General features: G+C 35.6%; 2 protein-coding genes across 2 annotated transcripts; one reads left to right on the forward strand and one right to left on the reverse strand.

Moving 5' to 3' along the window:
• Positions 1 to 1,601: 1,601 nt before the first annotated feature.
• Positions 1,602 to 4,641, forward strand: LOC144433787 (large ribosomal subunit protein eL32-like). The gene is made up of 4 exons (XM_078122151.1): positions 1,602 to 1,640; positions 2,668 to 2,789; positions 3,604 to 3,756; positions 4,416 to 4,641. Exons 2-4 carry the CDS (start codon positions 2,691 to 2,693, stop codon positions 4,572 to 4,574), a joined length of 411 nt encoding a protein of 136 aa, XP_077978277.1. The 5' UTR covers positions 1,602 to 1,640; positions 2,668 to 2,690; the 3' UTR covers positions 4,575 to 4,641.
• A 1,796-nt stretch (positions 4,642 to 6,437) lies between these two features.
• LOC144433917 (uncharacterized) lies at positions 6,438 to 13,908 on the reverse strand. The gene is made up of 4 exons (XM_078122322.1): positions 13,770 to 13,908; positions 11,998 to 12,099; positions 10,536 to 10,666; positions 6,438 to 8,242 (listed from the first exon to the last, which is right to left on the reverse strand). Exons 2-4 carry the CDS (start codon positions 12,087 to 12,089, stop codon positions 7,545 to 7,547), a joined length of 921 nt encoding a protein of 306 aa, XP_077978448.1. The 5' UTR covers positions 12,090 to 12,099; positions 13,770 to 13,908; the 3' UTR covers positions 6,438 to 7,544.
• Between the last annotated feature and the right edge of the window lie 5,850 nt (positions 13,909 to 19,758).

The following is a 19,758-nucleotide window of genomic DNA, read 5'->3' on the forward strand; positions in this document are numbered from 1 at the left end:
GAACAGAAGAGGCACCTAGACCTTGAGGTTGTATGGTGCAATTGCCACTTCATATGGTGGATTGGATTTTTTAAACTTATACACAATGTGAAATTGAAAATTTTGAAAGAAATGTTTTATGTATATTACCAACATGTTATCGTACAATATGGTGTAGTGATGTAAAAATAAAAATCAACTCTAAAAAAAATGTTTTATTGCAATGTTAACCCTTGAGTGGTACCAATGTGCTAAAGGCGAAGTGTGTAATGGCTTAATACTGTGTCAGATTTTATAGAAGTATAAACAAGTGCTGTCCATGTAGTATCCATCTATGATCATTTCACATCTAATAAACAACCCATTTTACAATAAATCAGTAATGTCTTTTTGTGTGTCTGTTGTATGTGTATGTATGTATGTATGTATGTATGTATGTATGTATGTATGTATGTATGTATGTATGTGTGTGTGTGTGTGTGTGTGTGTGTATGTATGTATGTATGTATGTATGTATGTATGTATGTTATGTGTGTGTGTGTGTGTGTGTGCCTGCCTGTCTGGTGTGTGTGTGTGTGTGTGTGTGTGTGTGTGTGTATGTATGTATGTATGTATGTATGTATGTATGTATGTATGTATGTATGTATGTATGTATGTATGTTATGTATGTGTGTGTGTGTGTGTGTGTGTGCCTGTCTGGGGTGTGTGTGTGTGTGTGTGTGTGTGTGTGTGTGTGTGTGTGTGTGTGTATGTATGTATGTATGTATGTATGTATGTATGTATGTATGTTATGTGTGTGTGTGTATGTATGTATGTATGTATGTATGCATGCATGCATGCATGCATGCATGCATGCATGTATGTATGTATGTATGTATGTATGTATGTATGTATGTATGTATGTATGTATGTATGTATGTACTTAGCACCTTGCCTTGTATGGGTTATCTGTGATGAGCATGTAGAAATATCAGTGTGCAACAAGTGAATAAATATGCAATGTGCAAATTCAGTAAGTGCTTTACTATCAAATTTAAATAAAGAGGAGTAGTGTACAACAAACAGCATGTCTGTAAAAGAGCCACCCCGGCCAGGCTCATCCGGCCGGGGTGGCTCTTTTACGACTCGACTGCTATGCTGTATCTCAGACCACAGGGGACCCAGGAACCGTGTGACAAACAAAACAAAACAAACCAAAAGAAAAAACAAAACAAAACAAACAAATGATTAAATAAACTATCAAATAAATGACAAATGAACAAGCAAACAAACGACAAGTATAGGGACAAATGAAATAATTAAATAAACCAGCAAATAAACAGATACTCATGGGGGTATACTGGATATGGTTTTTTTTTTCTATAAGCATCACCGTTATAAAAAAAAAACCCATAGTTTTTTATAGTGATGGGTATAGAAAAAAAAACATTATATTTTATTTGTCCCTATACTTGTCTTCGTTTGCTTGCTCATTTGTCATTTATTTGATAGTTTATTTATTTATTTGTTTGTTTTGTTTTGTTTTGTTTTGTTTGTCACACGTGCACGGTTTCTGGGTCCCCTGTGCTGTATGTCGCATGTGTCGAGGATATAGCGCCATCTACGACAATGCACCGTCGTCACGTTCTCTTCCGCCATCTTGGGATAGGGCAGTATTGTAGGTGAGCTTGTTTCCATGAAGAATCAATGATAATCTCCCCCATCCTCCAATGTTTTAAACAAAACCACTGTAAATTGATAATTAAAAGAGTTAAAGAGTCCCCCACGTTAGTATTTTAAGATATAACAGAAAGATTTGTCATTTTTTAGCCATTTAACATGTGTCGTACCATCACATTATTCCCTATATGTCAGTTCGATCAGTTCCAGAAAGCATGCAAGTGTGATGTCGTACCCTACCATTTATACATGCACGATGGAACTTCTTTGACTATGATCTGCATTCAGCGATTTAAAATGTGAGAATTTGATAAGATAGAGGAAATTACACCGTTGTTATAACATAGAGTAGATGTTTTCTCCCGACGGAGTTTCTGTTTACGTTTAGCAAGTTCGCCTGTATTGTAACGTTTTATTTATTAGCCTAGGCTGTACAACGTTTATATTTGAGTTTGACGTGTGGAGACTTTATTTCGATACGTCCCAAATGACATGTCTGAGGACAGACATGTTGCTGATTTTCACATTGACTTAGATAGTGACATGCTACTATATAAAACTTGTGATAATGATTATGATTATTAGTCAGTGTTGTTACAAGGCCCGAAGAGCACAGGCTAGGCTAGGTATCGCCCTTATGAGAGAAGAAATGTGACATTTGTAAACTATTAGATACACTTGGGGGACACTGTTCCAATCTTACAAACAATAACAACTTGACATTAAAGAAAGTCCATAGTCATTTTATCAACATCCATAGTTTTATTATCAACATCCATAGTTTTATTATGGTCCCCCACTTTCTTGCATTCCAAAAATGGGACTGAGAAAACAGCATACATATTTGGTCAAGTGGTCTTCTGTCTTGCCATGCTGTGTTTTTCATCAGTAACCAAATATTTTATGTTGGGGTGGGGTTGCCAGGCAGTACTTGGTGAGCATTGATTTCCAACATTGAATTCACGATTTTGCACACAGCTATATTGCCAATGCGCTCTCTCTCATACTAGTAATCATTTGTATTCGAAGGTGATCCCACATAGACAAGCAAGATGGCTCCAGCCATACGACCGTTGATCAAGCCAAAGATCGTCAAGAAAAGGACGAAAAGATTCATTAGACATCAGTCAGATCGTTATCACAAACTAAAGGTAAGTCATGGTACATCTCCTATTAATCAAAACAGCTTACTTCTCCTTTGATTGATAATCTGCTTGTCCTTATCACAGCAAGGACCGCTTTGTAGTGAGAGAGATCGACAATTTGTATTTATCCAGTGTCATACTAAGAGAGTATGAAAAAAGAAAGCCTATTGCGTCAACTTTAGGGATGATAGACACAAATCTCAAACTTTCTCGTTTGCTGATTTTGATAATCAGATAAACTGTAGAAAAATATTTGTGCATAATTTTTTACAACACCTCATTATGTATAGAAATGTATTACAGCCACACTGTGAAGGCTAAATAATGAATGGAATACATACTTGTAAGTTCAGTTGAAAATCTTGAATGGAGCAACTGATGGACACTGTGATGTAACAATTACATTGTCATACAATATCATATTGTTGTTTACAGTAATACAAATAATTGTATATTTTGGGCACTAGGACTGTTCAAAGGTTTGCAAAGACAGTTAAATACTTTGGTTTACTTTGAAAACTCCTTATTTTCAAGTGCTTCACAGTAAAGTTAATGATTTTCTCAGAAGTCCAAAGAGTTCTGCTTATTTTGTTTTCAGTAGTGTCAATTTTAAGAACTTGAGAAGTTTAGACAAATTCTGTTTATGGCTCTATTTGCTGTGTTGTTGGATCAAAGACAAACTTGTAGCCCTCATTTTTGCCTAACCAGGAGTGCTTTTGTGTGATGCTTCTTTGAAAAAGTGGCTTCAAACTGAGTAACTCCAATATGGCATATTGTATATCAGCAGCAGGGATTTACAATGTGATTTTTATCTGTACAGACAAACTGGAGAAAACCAAAAGGTATTGACAATCGTGTCAGAAGGCGATTCAAGGGCCAGTATAAAATGCCCAATATTGGTTATGGTAGTAATAAGAAGACAAGACATCTGTTACCTGATGGATTCAAAAAATTTCTGGTTCACAATGTGAGAGTAAGTGTGGACAACCTTGATATATCAGTACATCTTGAAATTTTTAAAATCACTTATATATAAGATAAGTTACTGTGGAAGTCAGCTTTGCTTCTTGCAGTTATTGTCCTGATGTATATATCAGCATTTTCATCAATTCAGTAGTGTTTTAGCTAACGTTTGAAAACACTGATAAAAGAGATAAATCTGGTGAAACTGTATTGTTTATTGCAACCGTGATAGCTGTGATAGATTTTACATCTGTCTTGACCAATAGTATAGGTTCGTCAGTGTCACTCACTTTTCACCATTAGCTAAACACGAATATTTGTCTAACGTACATACTGATCAGTGACAAAAACACTATACTACTTGTACTATTCGGCAACTAAAACTGTATAGTATATTTACTGTTCAGTGACCACGCCTCAGACTCAAGTCCACAGTATACATTTGTATTGAAAGCGTTAGTTGTCACTGACTACAAATATGATCACTGTATATACCTTTCTAGTCATTACAGAATTTAACAAATAGTAGAATTATGTGTGTGAGAGACTCCATATTAGTATATGTACTAAGGTGTCAAGATACTGTCAAGGACTACAGTATAGGGGAGTATGGGGCATACATTTGTGTCATGTGATAGTCTAATTGCTGTTACTGTATTTTCTATACAGGAATTAGAAGTTTTGATGATGTCAAACAGGACCTTTGCTGCAGAGATTGCTCACAATGTATCAAGCAGGAAAAGAAAACTGATTGTAGAAAGAGCACAACAACTAGCTATCAAGGTGACCAACGCCAATGCCAGACTTCGCAGTGAAGAAAACGAGTAAATGTGCCCTGTACTTTGTTGTCCTGTATAAATTGTGTAATAAAGTCTAACATCACATTCACAGGAAATATGTGTGGTATCTTTTTTGTAATGGGGTATGTGAGATGTAGCAAGCCTTTGGAAAGTTACACCCAATACATCACTTAGACAGGAGCACTCGGTGATTATATGATAAGGATATTTTCCAGGCTCTGAGCTACATGTATGTATTGCTTGGTCCAAGTCTTCTACTAACACCAGTCAATTGAGGTCGCATTCATGTGAGAAGTCACTAAAAAGCTGTGACCTCCATTGACAGCTGATGAAAATAGAGATATTTAAACTTTGAGTCTAGAAATAAACTGTACTTTTGGGTGTGGGTGTGATTGTACAATATTTAGGCCATTTCTGACAAGCTAGCTCTGTGAAATGCTAAAAATATTTATTAAGAATCCATCAACTTTTTGTAGCTTATTTTTGTGTGTAAAGGTTAGCAACAGGCAGCATTAGTAATGGAGTCATTGCATTTAAATGAGCTTCGTTTCTGTTATATGTTCACTCTTATCTTGCCTGCTTAGGCAGATAAGGAGATGGAAGGAGAGTAACCATGGGCCTGTTCTAAGATTTGTCATAAGTCTCTCTGTATAACCATGTGTATTTTGTAAATGTAGAGGATTGGGTGCAAGTTACCAGGGTTGGACACTGTTGGTCGTAAGTCACTTGACCTGACCTGACCCGACCCGACCGAGTGAAAATGGTGTCGTCAGTTTTTCCTTGTATAAGATAATTTGCAAGTAAACAGATCAATGTGTCCCTCTGTTGTTGTATACTGATGAAAATATTACTTCAAATTTCACAAGGGACACTGCAATGTAGCTTGGAACCTGAAAATCAACAACATAACTACAGTAGTATTTAAACTCTGTGTTTGGTAGTAACAGGCTACATTTTGTATGCCAAACCTATATTGAAACAGATTTTGGAGCAGCCCTGCCAAGATCTGTGTTTCAATGCATGTCAAGTTGCAGGACAGGACTAGCATATGCAATAACCACAAGTTTTGAAGTTTATTTCATTGAAATATTTGTTGTGATGAAATGTGTGATTGAATATCGTAATACATGTATTGTCATGGTAACATGACATGGATGTAAACTGGGATTCAGAGTCATGTATAGCAAACTTATGTGTATTGTATTGAATTGTATTGTATTGTATTATCCCAAATATTTGACATTTCAGTTTCTTTTGCAGTAATACTTGTATCATCTGCATGGGTTGGGTTAGTAAGCACACAAATTTGGTTCGTGTACGATACACCATATTCTACCCGTGAACTTCAGTAGCCTTCTTCATAATAAGTGGTGTCGTACAAGGGTACTTCAGATTAGAAAAGTAAGGTTAGAATTTACATCATAAATGATAATCAGCCGCAGTGCACAAAGTTATCAGTAAAATGTAAATCTGTACAAACTTTATTTTAAAGTAGTTTTAAAAGAATGGACCCAGATTGCCCCTGCCTTTATATGGCATGGCATTGCCACTTTCCATATTCAAGTTGATGTCGTATGGAGCCCTCTCTGGCCAAACTATACAATCTATCGTCTTTCTGATGCGTGTTGGTGCTATAAATGATGAGCAAGTTAAACCATTGGCAAAACAGAAGTCTTAATAATCCCTTGTATGTATGGTGTGTATGTATATGAGCATTCATGTGTGCTATACAAAGTATATCCTACTGATAGACAAGACCATGAGATTTTTAAAATTGAAGAAATATTCAAGAAAAAATCACTTGTACAATGATCTTGGATAGTGTAGTTATTTATTTTTAATGATCAGTAATCTTATATAAAAAATATGACAAAAAATAAATATTTAGTAGGAATGTTTAGCATAGATACCTTTCACCTTCAGGAAATTTGCAAGAATAACCATTAAAGTTGTACAAGTTTTACTATTAAAATTAAAGTTACTACTACAAATCTAATACCATAGTATACAAGGAAATGACATTATCAATTACCAGAAAGATACATGTATTTCAACACTAGGAGAACTGTGGGTGTAATGTACTCTATAGAGTAAAATTGGTGTACTTTTGTCACTTTTGTGAAATTTACATGTTTCCATAGGTGTGTGAAAGGTGTAATTAACAACGGCACCACTACACGTTCTGACAATCTGCATTCTGTAGGAATTTATCATGTTACATATACAAACTGCTACATATACAAACTGCTACATTTACAGTTAAAAATGGAAACATTACATGAAGGCTGTATGTGATATATACGTTTACAATCAAAGCCGGTCATTTTGCAAGTTGAGATTGTTTTACTTGACAGATTACAGCACTTTAACTGATGACTACGGCACTTTAACTGCTGAATACGGCACTTTTACTGATGAATAAATCAGGATTGTAACTGAAAGGAGTCTTGCTTGCTGAATTAATGTAAATACAAGTCTCTCCTCCATGACAGTAAAAGTGTTTTTATCTAGCAAGTAAAACGATTACCTCAACTTGCCAAATGATCAGCTTTGATTATATGTTGTACACAGTCTTCTGATGAACACTTCCTTTTTTTACTGTAACTGCTGTAAATCACTTCTTAAATTTACCATTATGAGTTGTCTGTTCTTATAGAATATTGGTGAAATAAAATGTAATAAAAAATAGTTCCTGTACCCACAGTTAAAAGCAAGTCAATCAGCTTTAATAGTCACTTCAATTATCACATGCAATAGGAAGTGCTCTAAAGAAAGTCATGTGATGTCATTTGGACCAATTGCATCAATTACACTGAGATGTGACAATTCAAGTTCATTGGTAGCATAGTATCATTAGTTGTTTTGGTGATAAAATCAATCCGATTCTTTGAATAGTGCAGTGTCTGTCATGAAACGGACACTAACTGCTAAAACATTTTAACATATGTTACAATTGTACACTGTTAACGTTATAAATACTACACAGCAGTAGTTAGTGTTATTGTCTTGGCTGTTGAATACCGTGTTGTTGTTGTTGTTGTTGTTGTGGTGGTGGTGGAGGTTGTTGGTGCATTTGCTGCTGTGGTACTGCTTGTTGATGATGTACTGCTTGCTGTTGCTGCACTGGTTGCTTATGGATCTGCCCACCTTGTGCTGATGGTTGTCCTCTTTGAATTGCTGGATTATTAATCTGTTGCTGGTTGGCTGCCTGTATATGTGGTGGTTGTCCCTGATGGTGTACTGCTTGTTGCTGCTGATGGTGAACCTGTCCAGCTTGTGCTGATGGTTGTCCTCTTTGTATTGCTGGATTAGCTGCCTGTTGCTGGTTGGCTGCCTGGATATGTGACTGTACAGGTTGCTGACTCTGTTGGTGTACACCATGTTGCTGTTGCATAGGTTGGTTGGCAATGTTTTTTTCCACTTCATCAATATAATCATTCATCTTGCTCCAAATGGACACTATGTTAGGATTATGGAGTTCTGCAAAATCTAGGTAGCCATCCCTGTTAAGATCATGTTTAATTAACAAATCATCCACCAGCGTTTCAACCTCTCTAACTGACATTTTACCAGCCATCTGTCCTGCGTCAATAGCATCTTTAGTATCATAGAAATCTGTCAACATGGCCAAACACTCCAGACCATCTAGTTTATTGTTCTGGTCATAATCATGAGCCACAAACATGTAGAAACGACCTGTTCAGAATTGAAATGAAAACAAGTATAAACACAGATACAATGGTTGGAAAATGTATGAAACTATGAACTGTGAAGGCATCTGATCAGTACAAATGTACTTTTACAATAATCATCATATACCCAGTATCACTTCCAATGTAATTAAATGGAGAGCGTGCACATTGAAACAGGCAATAATTTTCCATATCGACGTGCTGGCACACTTTGCTCAAATATGGCAAGTGATGCACTCATCAATATCCATTTGCTCAGTGATTTGGCTTTTGATTTTTCTCTTGATATCTTTACATTTTTGTTTCACTAAAATAATGCGTTATGTGATTCAAATGATGTTTTTGTGCCACTACATACGATATATGAATCAACCTTTATGGCCCTGTTATGGGTTTTATAGACCCCAGTAATATGGCTTATGGGCTCCCTCCTAAAGTCAGGCCCATCTGCTGTACAATCTTGGTCCACAAGACCCATAAGGCCAAATAAAAACAGTTGTTTAGTTCCGGTTACCCAAACCCACCTAGTTTTTCATGCTGACCCTTAACTTCTTTTTATGTATTCAGGAAAAATAATAATGAAATCATGAAAATTGTGAAGTCTCACAAGAAATAGTGGGTGCGGAAACTGACATCAACTTAAAAAGACAATATAAAACAATTCTTCCAATCTGTAATGGCTGTACATCTGATAGGAAGAAATAAACAACACAGAGACCATTTGGAAAACAATGGAAAACCTGAACTAGACACTCACACATGAAAAAAAAAATAAAATAAAATAAAAAATCTACCCAACCCACCTATTTTAAAATTGAATGGAATCAAAACCACACAATTTTTTTTTGTACGCCTAACTGGGCTGTAAAGTTTTATATACATCAATGCCTGTACTAATACTATAGTAATGTGTCTGATAATAATGACTATTCCATTAACTGTCTCTCATCATCATAAAACAACATGCCTGGATCTTAACAGTACTCTCCATGATGTATTATGTGAGGCCACAAAAATGCATCTGGCTTGAAAGAATGCTGGCTACTCCTGAATACCCAACTAGAATACGTTTTGGGAACTTAAAGGTGACTGTGAGTGTTCAACAGTATATACTCTCTAATCCAATTGGATGCACCACTGATGCACACTAAATTCTTGTGATGCTCCAAATACACCACTCATGTTGTTCACAACTTCTGGGTTTTTTTTTTGGGATGAAAAAACAGTTGGAGTTCATACAACCATATTTAGTAAATACTTTATAATCATATTTGGTAATACCTGATTTTAAGGCTAATTTTATACAACCATATTTGGTAAAATATACACTTTCCAACCATATTTGGTAATAGCAGCTAATTTCATACAACCACATTTGGTAAAATATACACTTTCCAACCATATTTGGTAATGGCAGCTAATTTCATACAACTATATTTGGTAAATACTTTACAACCATATTTGGTAATACCAGCTAATTTCACATAATCATATTTGGTAAATACTTTACAACCATATTTGGTAATACCAGCTAATTTCATACAACCATATTTGGTAAATACTTTCCAACCATATTTGGTAATACCAGCTAATTTCATACAACCATATTTGGTAAATACTTTACAACCATATTTGGTAATACCAGCTAATTTCATACAACCATATTTGGTAAATACTTTACAACCATATTTGGTAATACCAGCTAATTTTATACAACCATATTTGGTAAATACTTTACAACCATATTTGGTAATACCAGCTAATTTCATACAACTATATTTGGTAAATACTTTACAACCATATTTGGTAATACCAGCTAATTTCACATAACCATATTTGGTAAATACTTTCCAACCATATTTGGTAATACCAGCTAATTTCATACAACCATATTTGGTAAATACTTTCCAACCATATTTGGTAATACCAGCTAATTTCATACAACCATATTTGGTAAATACTTTACAACCATATTTGGTAATACCAGCTAATTTCATACAACCATATTTGGTAAATACTTTACAACCATATTTGGTAATACCAGCTAATTTCATACAACCATATTTGGTAAATACTTTACAACCATATTTGGTAATACCAGCTAATTTCATACAACCATATTTGGTAAATACTTTACAACCATATTTGGTAATACCAGCTAATTTTATACAACCATATTTGGTAAATACTTTACAACCATTTTCAGTACAATCTTTTTTTACAACACTAATTTCATATGACCATATTTAGTAAATAATTTAAACATTGTTATGTTTAGTATTTATACATGTACTTACCCTGATCATCATCAAAATCTCCCATTCTCACACTTTCTGGCAAATCAATCATCTCACTCATGTGCTGGTATATATGTCTTGCACCTTCCTCATCTAAATCAAATCTATCACCAAGATGAAGTGCTAAATGTCTGGAAAATGAAATGATACAAAATATAGTCTGTGATAACCAGTACAAATTGATTTGGAAAGGATATTTTGTAAATTGCATATTCCTGATACATGTATTCCTTATGAAAATCTCTATTACTATACATATAGCAGGTCTTGAGAGAAGTTGTCCAGTTGTGAACTCAGCCATGTGAACTTGGTCTATAGGAGGACGTACAGCCAAGACAATAGTCTGGTTGTCAGACGTCACTACCTCCATATGTAATTGCTTCACAGGTACCCTTTGAGTACAGTATGGCCAATCCCATAGAGCTCTATAGGGGGTGATATCAAGTTACAACCCAACTTTAATTAATCAATGGGACAATCATCATACACACTATAGGCCTTTGGTTGTCAGGCGCCACACTGATGGTACATACACTTTGTGGCATCCTTTCAGTACAGTCTGGCCGACCCAAGGGTGATGACAACCACAGTACAATTGCAAGGTGTGAAATACTAGTATGTAAAACTCATACTGACCAAGTTTGCAACTGGCCTCCTGGTAGTTTGAGATTTCCTACTTGCTGAGTTGACAACAGGATGAGTTATCATTTCATTATGATATCAGATGGTACTTGCTCATATTAATGTATGCAAATACATGTATATAGATAATGAATTATGTTTAGTGCCATATAAAGTCTACACATAACAGACTATTAACATGTCAACTCAGACAAGGAACGTGTCTCAACATGATCACCTGACAGTGCTCTATTGTTCTGTTTGGGTAATTTATGTACCATATTATTATTAATATAATTATGAAAATTATCCTATCACACAATGAAAACGTAAAATCTATCTGAATCCCTTCTAGCATTTCAGGAAGTTATTCACCAAAATTATTCACCAAAATTATGGCAGGAAACATCATGTACAACCTTACCAGATTTTGCTATTGTCTATTAACCGTTACAATGCCATGTCTGCATATAAGCAGACAGTCCCTTCTGGGTTACCAGGCCACATCTGCATATATGCAGACAAGAATAACTCTCGATTTTCACATCTTCACCTCATATCTGGGTAAATTAATATTCATTTGACAATATGTATAATAGGTGGATAAGGAAAAAAGTAGGATTGATTATGTTTTATTTTTCCTTTCAAGTTAAAGTTGATAATTGTAGAGTAGGTAAGATCCTACTCTGTAGTGGGAAATGTGCTTGACCTAGGGAGTCTTTTGCATGAAAAATCTATGGCATCTTAAGGGTTTTACATTGTAAATGGGTTCTTAGAGAAAACTGACTCTAAATATGCATCAGATCCGGAAGATAAACATCAGTTTCTTATTATCACTTACTCTGTATCATGGCCTTGGTCAGAAGAATGTGGAAGAACATAGCCAAGACATAGAACTAACACAACAATTCCTGCCAATAGTAATTTCTTCATTATTGAAAATCTGTGAAGAAAAACGCACATACAGTTCATTCACTCCAGTTACTTAAAAGTTATATCACTCAACTACGTAAGACTGAGATTGAAAAGATCACTAATATTATATTTTATATTTTACTTTTCATTGTTTAACATGAATGTCCGTGAGTGTTTACTACTGTTACTGTAAAACCGTTATCATTTTAAATCATACTTTGCTATATAATAGTTTGTGTTTATTTTGCAGTTAAAACACTAGCACAACGTAACGTTTGTCAACAACACATGAAACAAGACACAGTGTCAACAACAACAACAACAACAACAACAACAACAACAACATCACAATTATATAAATTCAAGGATTTCTACTAAGACAGTTATTGAAATTGTTTCTCAATATTTTTTTATGATCTGCAATTTACATATCTTGTTTTCTTGTTTGGTTTCTTATCTACATCAAGATTTTTTTTTTGTGTGTGCATTTTTTGCATTAATTGATTCTTACAATTGCACAGGTAATGCGATATGATTGGGGAAAAAGTTATCGACAGACTGTGTATACATTTTACTAGAATATAATTTCTTGTTCCGAATACCAACCAGTTAGTGCGGTAAGGGAGCCTTCAGTAGTTACATGGGGGGGGGGGGGCGGGTCATATTTTACAAACCTGTTCTTGGGGGAGGGTCATATTTTGCATTACAATGTTTGGGGAGGGTCACATTTTACAATCTGCAGTTTTGTGACCAAATTGAAGATTCAATTATTGTCAATTTGTTTTGTGAGTTTTGAGACGTAAAGTGAGCTGAGCACTCAACATTTATTTTTACGAGTACTTTACATGCCAAAATACAACAAATAAAAATATATATATTATAAGAAAATTGTTTTATAAAAAGATGTATTTTGTTGAGTGTACCACCTCACCTTATCACTCTCACTGTACGTGTGATATTTGTTGTTAAAATATGATGGTGATGATGATGGTGATGATGATGATTTAATTTTGAATGTCATAGAGAACACAAACAGCGATACATATGTACTGACTCAAGTAGTGACAGTGAGTCAGATTAGAGTGACACTGATAATGGCAATACTGAAGGTGAAGGTGCTGATGATGATGATGACAATGATATCAGGGAACTTTTACAAGTGACCAGATCAGGCTATGCACAATATGGAAAGCACGTTTTAGATACTAAATAGAATGTGTATGATTATAAGAGAAAGGTAACTGTTTGTCACTTTATATGTAGAAATATTGCTTTCTAACACACAGTCAAAATCATTTACTTGATAGGAATACATATAATATTGATTAACGTTCAGTATATGCACTTGTCATGGGGAAGGTCATGTTTTACAAAATGGGACAAAGGGGAGGGTCACTTTTTACAAATGGAGAATGAGGGGAGGGTCATATGTCTTACTTAACAGACCATGTGTGATTTCACCCCACCCCCCTACTGAAGGCTCCCTAACTTGTTTTTTGGTAACATCTGCTATTTTCATAGCTCGTACACAGCTGTGTATACCCGTGTCATTACTTGTCTGTGCTTTGTAGTGGATACTAGGATAGCTTCCGGAAGCTTCCGTCCGACATACATAACTTCACGGCAGTTTGTATTTCCTCGACCGAAGTAGTAGTAACATATACAACCCTGCGAATATACGATCAGTTTGAGTCTTACCTGCGACCTGGTTACGAACGAACGACCATGTGTGGTGACGTGTACAACTACTAAAACAATTCCCCAGACGACTTTCCTCAAATACCGGACCAACTTCCGGGTTTTTTAATCCGGGAGCTTCGATCAAGGAGGAAGGGCGGGGCTACTGAGTATAGTAGTAGTAAAGCAGCGTTTGTGATATGGTCGTTGAGGGCAATCGTCACCGATGCTGGTGACTCGGAGGCTCGAGGGGATTGACAACGAAAGTCCAAAGGAAAAGGCACCTACATGATGTACACTAAGGTGCAATAATTGTTCTTCAAAGTTTCTTTTTTCGCAATGATTTTAATCTTCTTTTTATTGATGTAAGCTTATCTTTACTAGGATCTACGAATCAGATTGAATGGCAAAGGGGCCGGGTGCGTCTCAAATGTTAAAAAAGTGATAGTGCAAGGTTCCACAGTCTACACTGAATAAGGAATTTGGTGCTTGTATCTGATCAACAGGTAGGTTTGGGACCGTAGTGTGGTGTAGTGTAGTGTAGTGTAGTGTAGTGCAGTGTAGTGTAGTGTAGTGTAGTGTAGTGTAGTCCGGGAGTGTAGTGTACTGTAACATGTGGTATAGTGCAGTGCAAATGTAGTGTAGTAAATACTTCCGTACTTAGTCCTGCTTCCATGACGGTGCACGAGTCTGTATTACTGACTTGAGGGGGAGGGACAATTGTCAGAATCGAGTCCCGAATTCCTCCGTATGCAAGCAGGACTATTCCATACTATGTGTTATGTTGTGACCTGTCATTTGCCTGGGTGATTAGTACAAATGTGTTGTCGTTTGTGGGGGATGGGGTTGGGGGCGTCGATGTAACATTTTATGCACTGACTATGGCGTATGAGACTGCAGCTGTTGTAAGTATATAACTGTTGTGGGGCAACCTTACTCAGTACGTTGTGGTCTCATATGCACTGCCAAGCTCAGAGTCCAATACTTTCAGAAAACTATACGCCTACGGGTAATTGTATCATAAAAAGCCAGATGTTGGATTAGTACAGTCGTAACAAGTCTGGGTTTTTTTTTCTGAAAGTATAACTTACACAAGTTACTACGGAAGCTTAATGAGGACACAGAAGTAGTTTAAAAAACAACAAAAAAACAACAACATGTGAGTAGTTTTTTACCATGGGAGTAGGTTTTTTATTTTATTTTTAACCATGGGAGTAGTTTTGTTTACTATGGGAGTATTTTTTATTTCACGGGCGTAGTTTTTTTTCCATGGGAGTAGTTTTTTTTACCATGGGAGTAGGTTTTTTTTTTTTTTTTTTTTTTTTTTTTACCATGGGAGTAGTTTTTATTTCATGGGAGTATTTTTTTTTACCATGGGAGTAAAGAACTACTCCCATGGTAAACAAAACTACTCATATGGTTTTAAAAAACTACTCCTGTGTCCTTTAACGAAAATAAGTCGTTACAAAAGGGAAAGATCGAAGTCAAGAGTGAAATATCCCATCTAATTCGGTATGATTTTCTTATGATACTCGATAGAACAGAATCTGAAGACAAAACTCATTCTTCGTGGCAAACAATGCAATCTGAAGCTTTGTCATCAAATGAAAATGTACTTGATGCTTCCGAAAGGCACCCAAAGTACCACCCCGCACACCAAGGATTGTACACGAGAAATCCTAACTCATTCATGAAGGATAAACTGATCAAACTTGGTCATGATGGTAAATTTAATTGTTCAAGTTCACATTCGGGAAATGTGAAAAAAACAGGCCTTGAATTTAATTGAGCCTCACATGAATAAGTACAGGTCCTGGACTAAATTGGGTGACTTTGTGCAGGTGAATCGTTATGTTTGATAGCAAAGTAATTTGTTACGAAGTATAATGTCTTCCTAGCTGTATTATATCTCAACTTTGATCGGTGTTTATTCCGTAAAATGGATTACTGTGGACTTAACATCCAGTTCTACGCATCTTACAGGCCCAGTTTGGATTCATAGGCGTGACAACAGTTGTCCGGCAGAGCTGTAGAGAATTTGGTCTAGAACATAAGATTGGTCTTAAAATTTGATAAACTCTGTATTTGTCATTACGGTAATGGTGACCAATCTTAGTAACACAATTCCGATGATAACTCAATATTTGCCGAGAGTTGCCGTTATTCTGTATCAACTTCTTTGTGTTATGTGTACTTTTTATGAATACAGTTACAAACAGTGTATTTTCTATTTGGAGTGTATTGATAATACTTTGAATGGAGTTGAACTGTTTTAGTATTTAGTAGTAAGCCTAGTATGTGCAATATATTTCACAAAAGTTTATTTCACAAAATATTGTACGGAATTGTAAGTTTATGAAATAAACATGATTCTCTTGAACGTGGTTCAATTTTGATTGCATATAATTCGTGAGATCTGTTAAACTCTTCATTCATACATACATACATACATACATACATACATACATACATACATACATACATACATACATACATACATACATACACAGAACAAGTTAGTTGTGAACCAGTGACATGTAGATATAGTTATGAACCGCATATTACAAAATTGGTACCCGAGAAAAAATTGCATTGTTTCAGCATGGAAAAAAATAATTTGATGTAGGACTGACAATAGAAAAAAGAGCTGTCGCAGTGATGGAAAAAAAATTGCTGCCATACCCACTTCCTCCACACCCCCCCCCCCCAGAAATCAAATGGTTCTTCCCTACTAACCGGCGCCCTTTGTAATTATTACAGAAGCCCCCTTGGACTTTCATGGTCTGTACTATCCTTTCTATTTTTGTGTTTGATTACGAATATTCTGATGCTTGGTTTGAATCTTGACATAACCAAATTATAGGTCAGGCTTCTGTGCTTGAACGTTTGAATCTGTTGTAGAGGTGAATTTCCGACTCTCCTGTTCAGGCTCAGTCTGGATGCCAACTATAGTTTCTAAACCACATTAAATTGCATCTCATGTATCTCAGGACTTGTAGAGTGACGACTTTGTCAAAACTCTGGGTGGACGTTTAACAGTAACGGTACTGTATAGGAACTAGACTAATATTCAGGCTTGATACTCAGTGTCCACTGTATGCATTTTGCTGTATTTGTTGAGGAAAATATGCACTTGAAATTTGTTTATCTGTGCACATGCTGTCACTATTTCAGTGTACGTATATGACAGTAGCTGTAATATTCGTGTCCAATTCTAATCTTTGCAACTGAGCATACAACCTGTCCATTGTGTGACTGACCTTTGCCCTATTTCCATACACATTAAACGACACACTACCCATACGCTGCTGACAGATGGAATACATGTAGAATGGCTACAAACTCAGCATAGTTAACTGTATACAGAGCTCAGGTAGGCTATTGCTACTCAGATATTATAAGATTATTTCAATTATAAGAATGTTGGTCAGGCGATGTATCATGTGTTTAATAGGCCTACCATTCTACTGGACATGGTCTTGGGTTATGTTTATGGAAATATGGAAATTTACTAAAACACCTGAATGTATTGCCTGGTAGAACCATTATAAAACCCATCACAAAGGACAGTTCTTGAATGCAATATCTTTATTATGTGATATAATAGCGTGTGCAAACGTGCTTCGTCAGAATTGCAAACTCTAACAAAGTGTATTTTCTTGAAAGCTAAAATAAGCGTAGGCAGGTGTGTTTAAGCGATCCAAAGGGAACTAAAAGTAACTAGCATTCTATTCAAGGTGCTAATGTAATTTAAACGATGAAAAAAAAATCGATTTTGTCGGTCATAAATGATAACCTTGAACAGTTTAATAATGGCTCTTAGGTATTTTAAGCATGTCTTCGTGCACCCAAATACCAACATGGCGGCTAGTTCATTCTAAGTTGTGCTGTGACATGTATTTAGGGTCTGAAGTCACTCTTTGTCTAAATTGTGTTATTGAAGGACTATCGTCTGTATTTGTCAATAGGTGGTCGCCATGTTTGACGTGGTTCAACCACTAAACACAATATAGCCTAAGGGCGATGCATTGCATGCATGCCTGTACTCAGTCTCATTATACATACCTAGCTCTGAATTTATACGCTTACGGGGTTGCGACAAGTCTTCAAGACGTCTTCAAGACGTGTCGAAACCCCGTAAGTGTATAAATCCAGAGCTATACACATATACCAGGCACTATACTAGCTGCAACTGGAATGCTTTTCGAATCATGTTTTGTTGCTTAGATACAATAACTTATTCGTAATATGGTAAACCCTGAATAGTACTCCATTATCTGTGGATAAACGTATTTTGTACCTGTATACATGGTAAATAAAATAAATTGATGGTTGGATGGGTGGGTTCGCACCCAAAGATTAGTGCCCTCAACAGCGATCATGATTTCAACCTGTTTCTTTACTACCTATGGCTAATGCAGATCACTAATATAGATCAGTGTCTAATTAATTGTTACAATATGCTGTGATTGTCTGTTCGAAAAAATGACACCTCATGGCCACTTACAACTATTACGTTGATGAATACGACACAGTTAAACATAACTAACTGGAGACTAGAATCTTTTATTCTTATTTGTACTCTTGGATAACAAAGAAATCATACGATTCAAAATGTAACACATCACGCCATATTAAATCACACATGGTATAAACTATTATTTCTCATAAATTATCGTTATGTTTTCCCAATTACATAATTGTGTGCATCCGAGCGATGTTCCTACTCGTAAGATCACTTGGACATACCCAAATTCGCCAAAATTGTGTAAATTTGGACTCAATTCCTAAATATAAGATATTTTCAATCGTAACACAACTAGTGCACTGTTTTCACACGGCAACATATTCAAATCAAAGTTTTTACTCAAGATTTAAAGTTGCCCCTACACTACCTATATATAATATTGACCACTAATGAACACATACAATGTCTTTTTATAGCTAACTACCTAATTTTAGTGAATATGTCTTTGTTCATCTGATCAACCCTTCATTCAGAGCTCATGCCGTAACACTATTGTGGTGGTAGAGGGTGGTTGATTACTCAAAAACCCAAATACGCCCTTTGGATGTTTATCTATTTTGTTGCGAAGCGAAGAGGGTTATTCACTATTACTGATTAGCATTGCATGCAATTTTGTCCTGCACACATTGTCCTTATTGTTTTTGTTATCTGCGATATCCACGTCTCAGCTGTCGAATGATTATATTGATATTAGAACTAATACCGATTCTAACATTGAGATACCTATGTGTAATTATTTTAACACAAACCCTGCGCTTTTTTTATGACAGAAGAATTACTAATCTGCATGTCGCCATGGGCAACAAACATAGTAAACAGAGAAGACGAAACCGAGAAGATAAAAGTAGTTACCATAACAACAAACCATCTACTGAAGGGGTGAACCAAAATCGAAGAAGAGATGACCAAGCCGATACAATTGCAATTGATAAGGATGTTGAATATGATGGAAAGTCTACGGAAGAAGTCAATCCTAAAAAGAAAGATGGCTTGAAAAATAGAGACATGAATTTGGATCAGTTTACTCTGTTTATTCATGAAATCTCACAAGAAATCTCTGACAGTAAGCGTGTCTGAGTGTTTTATATAATTTACACGTATATTCATGACTTTCAGCTACGTGAGCTTTGCTATGGACCATGTGTTGTTTATGTAAATGGTTATTTTCGCTCACAAAAGATAGAGGCCTTATGTATGTACCACAGTTCCCTAATAATACACGATATTCGTTAACACTGTTCTTCTAAAAACTTCTTCTGACATAGAAAAAATGGATATACTATCAAATTTGTTAGATATATTTCCCCATATCATTCATATTTTAATATACAAGTTGTCCGTAAACATAAAAAATTATATATGCTATTTAATCATTAAGGTTTGTTATATATTTCCCCATGTCATTTATGTATGTTTTATCGCATGTATGTTTGTGTATGTATCTGTTATAGGTGATTTAAAAAAGTTAAAACACGTGTGCAC

The sequence above is a fragment of the Glandiceps talaboti genome, chromosome 4 (assembly GCF_964340395.1).
Source record: "Glandiceps talaboti chromosome 4, keGlaTala1.1, whole genome shotgun sequence".
Lineage (NCBI taxonomy): Eukaryota > Metazoa > Hemichordata > Enteropneusta > Spengelidae > Glandiceps > Glandiceps talaboti.